Below are 6771 nucleotides of genomic sequence, written 5' to 3'. Positions count from 1 at the left end.
GGAGCAGAGGCGGAGACTGAGGCGGACGGGCCGCGTGCCGAGCGCTAGCCCCGCCCCCGGTCAGGCGGTGCCTAGCGCAGCGGCTCTGGGCCCAGCCGCGCCTTCGGTTCCCATAGCAACGCGGAGGCGCACGCATCCTCTCGTAAGAACCGCCCCGGCCCAAATCCCGCGTTCACCATTCGTCCGCCCCGGAAGCCGAGGGCAAAGCAAGGACATCATTGGCCAATGAGAGGCCGTGGAAGCGCTACTTCCGGGGGATGGGGATGGGGATGGTGACGGAGCGCGGGTTGGAAGTGTTCTTCTTCCAGGTGGTTTCTGGAGGGAGGCGGGGCTGGTTCTGCCCCCGGAGCCTGGGCACGCGGGTGGGCACGAGGCGGGCAGGGCTTGGCGTGCGGGGCGTGGGAGTGGGGCCGGGCCGGGCCGGCAGCAGTGGAGCGAGCAGCGATGGCTGGGGGGGTCTCCCAGCCACTTTTGATTGCGGCCCAAGCAAGGGCGGGGGGGTCGCCTCAGCCCCGGGGCGGGGCGGGTGATTAGCGGGGATCCTGGTTTTCTCTGATTTAAAAAAAACAACCACATTTTGATTAAGAAAAGTAACCCAAAATTCACATTTTTCCACGATTAAAATGGAACGCCCCTATATCTACATCTATATGTTAGCAGTGCTTTGTTGTAATCATGGGAAAATGTTTTTTTTTCCTTTAATCCAAAAATTGGGGATTTTTTTTTTTTTAAATCAGAGAGAACTAGGATTCCTGGTGATTAGTCCCTGTGAGATGCTTTGCGCCAGCCAGAGGGATCTGCCTTGGCTGGAGTGAGCAAAATGCCACAGGGTGCAGCCTCCTGTGTTGGGGACAGTGATTTGGGGTCGGGCTCATGGGGCTGCGACTGCCAGGGGTGGTCCAGAGCAGCTCCGTGATGCCAGGAAGAGGTACAAACGGTGCTTCAAAGCAGCATGTTGCTCTCGTCTTTGCAGCCATCGATTAACTTCTGTTGGCTGAGTGTATGTGTGTGTGTGCACGTGCACGTGCACACGTATGTATTTGTTCTGGAAAAAAGCAAATGGAAAAAATGAAGTGTTTAATTTTGAACATTTGGCACTTGCAGATACTAACTAGAAATGAGTGAAAGTGGGAACTCGGATGTGAAAGATGTAGGTTCTGGGGAAGATGAGAGAGAACAGCTTCAGGAGTTCACTGAGAATTTTAATCAACTTGAATTGCTGGAAACGCATAGACATCTAATTCCCATAGGAACTCAGAGCTGCTGGTCAGGGCAGTCTGAGGATGAGGAAGATGAGCAAGAGAAAAGCGAGGAGTGGTACCAAATGCAAGAAAAGCAAATGGAAAAGAATCCAGATAAGCTGTTGCTCTGGGCAGCTGAAAATAATCGGGTAAGCTGATGTGCTTTGCATGTGTCTGATGGTGTACTCCCTCAAATCAATATCTAAATAAAACACGTTAAACACACAAATTATCCATCTGTATAGATACAGATATACACACACGTTTTTTATATATAAAGGATGCTAGGGGCCCAATTATTGGGCCAAACCATCTGGGCCAAAGCCTGCCAGCAATTCAATGTAGGTCACCCATTTTGAAGTCTGAGGATCTCTGCACAAGTTGAGCGGTCTCTGCAGATTAGCTTGCAGGATCATGACCTTGATTTTTATCCAATGCTCAAATGCTAGTGCTTTTCTGAGGCTGTTATGAACCAAAAGAGCATTCTGGGTATTTTCGTGTAAATTATTAGCCTAGCAAGTATTCTATTATTTCTGGTAAATGGTAATACATTTGAATGGTGAAAATAGGTCCATCACTTAAAAACATTAAGTTTGCATTTTGTTAAAGCTACTCAGCTACTTTAAAAGCAAAAGCACTGTTGAACACCATATTTCCTTTTATAACACACTCCCTCAAATAAGACACGTGCCTTGCTTTTGTGAAGGTAAAAAGGAGGGGGGTAGTTTTTCCAGAGTTATGGATGCATAGATCAGAAACAGAGATTAATCTTCAGCTTGCTTTCCCTCCATTTCCTGCTTAACCAGAAACTGAAACCCTAGTTGCTGCTAAAGACTGGTCTCCATTGGTTGATCCACAGTTTTTGAAAGAACTAAAAACAGTCTGCAAGGCTGTGAAAAAGATGAGAGACCAGGAATAGCTAGACAGTGGGCCAGAAAAATATTGAGCATTTGGTTGTGATTTACTGAACTGAGGCCCCAAACACATATGCCAAGTGGAATACTGCTCTAATACAGTACTGAAAATGTCCCTGTTTATCAATGAGAGAAATTATTTTAAGTTCTGTTTTGTGGGTTGGTTGGTTGGTTGCTTTTTAAACAGACCTGGTCTGTTTATATCCAAAACTATGCTACATGCACAAATGATGAATTGTGGTTTTGTGGCAAGGAAGCTAGCTATTTTTGACCAAAAATAAACCCCCCTTTAATAACACATTATTCTTCAGAATCATGAGGATTGGCACATTTACCAGTTTGTATAACGCAGGGGTTGTCAACTGGGGGTACTTGGGAAGGCCCCAGGGGGTATGCAGCGGCGGTACAGAGAAGTGGGGGTACTTGGGAAGCGCCACTGCTACGTGCCTGTGCCCTGCCACCATCGCCTCCACTGCTCATGATCAGGAGCCCCCCACCCTGCTCCACGTCTGGAAGGGGGCACCCACCAGAAGGGGTACTCTCCTTTAAAAAAAAACAAACTGGTATAACAGATGTAAATCTGTCCATGAAAACTCTTATTTTTGTGTAGCTACCTACTGTACCAACACATTCATCTCATGTTCCCAAAGGAAACAGCAGCAGTAAAATAATTGATTTAATTTAAAAACTTATTTTTGTCTCAGGAAAATGTTTATGATCACAACCACGTGGATTTTTGAGAGGGGCAAGTTTGTTTGTTTTTTGACAGTGTATCAGTTGGTTTCTATTTGGAAGCAAAAGGAGCGCATCCCATTGGAGAGTGTTATATTAAACTGCCTGTCTTTCTTAGCTTAGTACAGTACGAAGGCTCCTATCACAAAATCTAGCTCCAGTAAATGTTCAAGATGAAGATCAGTACACACCTCTGCATCGTGCTTCCTACAGCGGACACTTGGACATTGTGCATGAATTGATTGGCCAAGGTGCAGATATCCATGCACTGACTGTGGATGGCTGGACACCCCTGCATAGTGCATGTAAGTGGAACAATACAAAAATAGCTTCGTTCTTGCTTCAGCATGGTGCAGATATCAATGCTCAGACGAATGGTTTGCTGACACCATTGCATCTTGCTGCAGGAAACAAAAATAGTAAAGAAACCCTGCAGCTTCTGCTGATGAATCGCTACGTGAAACCAAACTTGAAAAATAACTTGGATGAAACTGCCTTTGATATTGCTAGGAGGACTGATGTCTACTATTACCTTTTTGAAATAGTAGAGGACTGCATAAATTCTGCACCAGACTCTTAAAAAAAAAACTTTGTATGTGAATTTCTTTTCTTTCTCCTATGTACAACCGTTGCTGTATTCAAATGTGGTGTTTTCTCCCTGATAGCAAAGATTTAAAGGGAGATACTTTGTGGGGCCTCTTATGACCTAAAATCTTGTTGTTTTTGCAAACATCCATTACAACTCATTGGGGTTATTTGTTTTGGGGGTTTTTCCCCACTTGCTTCCTAATGTGATCACTCTATTCAAAGAGTTTTGAGAGTATTCAGGACACTGCAGTGAATGTAATATTTAGCTATGGGTCTCCACGTATTAAGTGGAGATTGATAGACCCTTATTTAATTACAGTCCAAAACACTAAAATCAAGGAGAAAACTGGAATATATGGCACGGTGGGTGGGGCAGGGGCAGGAATTGTTAGTTGTTAGTCAGTGTTTATTAGAATCTTTATTGTGAGAGACTTATTTTTAAAATTTTAAGTGCATGAAAAATCGGACTGAATGCAACTCATAGAGATGTTACTCGAAACATATAACAATGCTTCTGGAAAGCTTATTAAAACAGTATAAAATACTTAATGTTGTGTTGTGGATCTTTGAATGGCCTAGTCAGTGCTGTTGCCTCTACATAGACTAGGAGACATTATGTATATGGTGCTAACGCAGTTTTAATTAATTTTTTTTTATTGGCACTTTCATATGGGGTAAGTATCCTTAAGGGTCTTGTTTACACTCCCCTATCAAAATGGAATACTGTATAAATGCTCCTCCAACTACAGACAAATCTAAGTTACATTGCATGAAGATAAACAGATGAAACACCATTGTGTCTGAGTTGGAGACATTTTACAGTGCAGTAAGGACCTAATATTGTTTTTGATTGATGCCAAAGCCTTGGAGAGGTCTTTCCAACCCCCAAATCACAACAACAATTTGTAGTCTCAACTTTCTTATTTTGTGTGCGTTGTCAAAAATGTTCTCTAACCTGTGAACTGTTCCTTCCACTTCAGCTTTTTATTTGATTCTCTTTAATTAATGAACACCTAGTATTATCCCCAAACATGAAAAATGTCATGAGTCAGGCTTCCCAAGTTGTACTATTGCAACTTTAAGCCACTGACATCTGGAGTTCACTACTTGTTTATTTTCTGTTTTTTGAATCTGAGGACACACTTGAATTTGAAGCTTTTCTTTCTAACCATAAAGGCTAGAGAAGTGAACGCTGAGATTCTCATGTATCCACATTGTTCTAGAACCTGGGTTTTTAAGGAATATGCAAAATATCATGCAACTCATGACAACATCATTATCATTAGTCTTACTATATAGTTCTTATAGTTCTCCTTCTGTCAGTGTTGTTTTCTGCAAGTTGTAGAGTGACTAATGCACAAAACATCTTAGAATAAGGGTATACAAACTGCTAGATTGCAGAGCTGTGTTGGCAACTTTCCAGGCCCCTTAAAAATGTATGGATGCCTTTATGTAAAAGCTAACTTCAGATTATTAAACTTTTTAATAATCATCATGTAGTCAGAAGAGATTAGAATGCCCAGCATGCAGTATCCCCTAGGAGGTTGTCACGGGACTCCAGGACCATGTTTATTCCATGTTCTGCACTATGGCTACCTGTGACTGAATTAGTAATTGCATATCTACATGCAATATATCACCAAAATGACTCATTCTGTGATTCCTGTTACAGAATATCAGTGGGGGTGTCCTCATGTTGGTATTGCATAGAACAAACCTTTGTTTTAGCTCAGCAAAAAATTGTAATCTATTAATACTTGCACTGTGTTTTTGCACTGTCTTTCTAGACATGAATGAGTACATGATACTTTTGCCAGTTCTCGCTCATGGTTAGATTCAGTTCTTTTATAAGTTAAAGTCCTATGTTTTAAGTAGAGTTGAACTTCTTAGCTTGTATGTAAATTTTGCTGCCTTATTGTCACCCTGATGCCATGAAGTGCGCTACCTTTTTAAAAATATAGTAATTTACCATGGAAATATAAATAGCTTTGAATTATTAACCACCCATCCAATGAGAACTCCAGTAATGGACTTTTTAAATTAAATGGGCAGAAATAAGCCACTTTTTTCTGGACTGTAGGCAAAATAGTCTCTACCTTTTTTTTTTTTTTTTCCTTCTATAATAGGAGCTGAAGCATCACTTTAAATTTGAGACAGGCCATAATTTCTATGTATATGTTTTCAAGGAATCATACAGTACACTAGCTTAACAAGAATGTCAGTTGCTAGGACCAAAAAGCTGTCTGAAAATGTCATGATGGATGTCAACAGTACTGCTTTATTTCCAGGAATACCATGTGCTCCAAAGCCTAGATCAATGAATAATACACTAGAGTTGGAGTCGGAAGTCTGAGCGTTTTTTCTTGTAAAATGGGGATAAAGATTGTCTTCATTTTGTATACTGCAGGTTGAGGTGAAACGTGAGCACAATAAAAATGAAATACATTTTTTTGCAAAAATCTTGTTGGTCTAATAAAAGATACCATCTCTACTACAAGTCCTGATTGCCTTTTTAATAAAAGTGAGTTATTATTTGGCCCTATTACTATAAGGAATAGAACCACAGTTACAAGGTAAAATTTTCCCTTGTAAAAAGTTGATTTTTTTTAATCCTCCCAGGTTTGTTTGGAAATTCTATTTCATAGGATGTCTGTAGAAGGTGAATGCAACCAAAAATACATCTTGCATAAGGCAGAGATATAAACAATAGTCATATTTATTCATATGTTTGCAAATTCTAAAGGCTACATTTGTTCCAGAACAAAGACGTAAATTAATTATAGGAGCTACACTAGACTTTGAAAATGTGTTAGTATTTATATTTGTGGAATCAGAAAAAAAATAAATGCCTTAAACTTTGATCATTTGAGTTATAAGATGACATAACCGCTTTGCGGAGAATTGCTGGCTCTGTACAGTAGAACAGATAAGGGAAAGTGTTTGTTCTTTGTAACTACTCTGCAACTGCTTCGCTCACCGTGGCCTTGAAGATAGCAAAAAGTATGTACAACTCTGATTTCCAGGTGCAGGCAGGGAGTGCTATTTCTCCCTTGTCTCCTCCATAATTCTCATCCTGATAACAGCAAAGAAGTAATGAAGTAATGTTTATAGCTGCTTTTCTAGCTAATTTCACTATTTGATCACGTGAGTTGTAAGTGACTGTTAAAAAGTATATAAGCCTCCTGATTTTGCTCTTGTGGGGGAACCCCTTCCAAGTGCTTGGGAAATCCATGTCACTTTGGAATCCCCCCTACAGCTGTAGTTTCTTTTGAATAAAAGCTTCTGCTGACCTGACC

The 6771-nt window shown here is 41.0% G+C and overlaps 1 protein-coding gene across 3 annotated transcripts; it reads left to right on the top strand.

The window, feature by feature from the left end:
• Window positions 1-232: 232 nt before the first annotated feature.
• Window positions 233-4012, top strand: ANKRD49 (ankyrin repeat domain 49). 3 transcript variants are annotated; one of them, XM_006018627.3, is made up of 3 exons: window positions 233-308; window positions 1105-1390; window positions 3006-4012. In XM_006018627.3, exons 2-3 carry the CDS (start codon window positions 1118-1120, stop codon window positions 3465-3467), a joined length of 735 nt encoding a protein of 244 aa, XP_006018689.1. In that variant the 5' UTR covers window positions 233-308; window positions 1105-1117; the 3' UTR covers window positions 3468-4012. The 3 variants fall into 3 exon arrangements, with proteins under 3 accessions (XP_006018689.1, XP_006018690.1, XP_025053643.1); XM_006018628.3 differs by having other exon boundaries at window positions 293-362; XM_025197858.1 differs by lacking the exon at window positions 233-308 and adding an exon at window positions 377-928.
• The last annotated feature ends 2759 nt before the right edge of the window (window positions 4013-6771 follow it).

The sequence above is a fragment of the Alligator sinensis genome, unplaced genomic scaffold (genome assembly GCF_000455745.1).
Source record: "Alligator sinensis unplaced genomic scaffold, ASM45574v1 scaffold116_1, whole genome shotgun sequence".
Classification (NCBI taxonomy): Eukaryota; Metazoa; Chordata; order Crocodylia; family Alligatoridae; genus Alligator; species Alligator sinensis.
Note: the sequence above shows the minus strand (reverse complement) of the source record. Positions and strands in the feature narration are given on the sequence as shown.

Excerpts from the sequence above, each read along its gene's own strand:
- ANKRD49 (XM_006018627.3), top strand. The coding sequence starts at position 1,118 with ATGAGTGAAAGTGGGAACTCGGATGTGAAAGATGTAGGTTCTGGGGAA. Across the intron at positions 1,391-3,005 it reads GGGCAGCTGAAAATAATCGG|CTTAGTACAGTACGAAGGCT; the intron begins GTAAGCTGATGT and ends TGTCTTTCTTAG.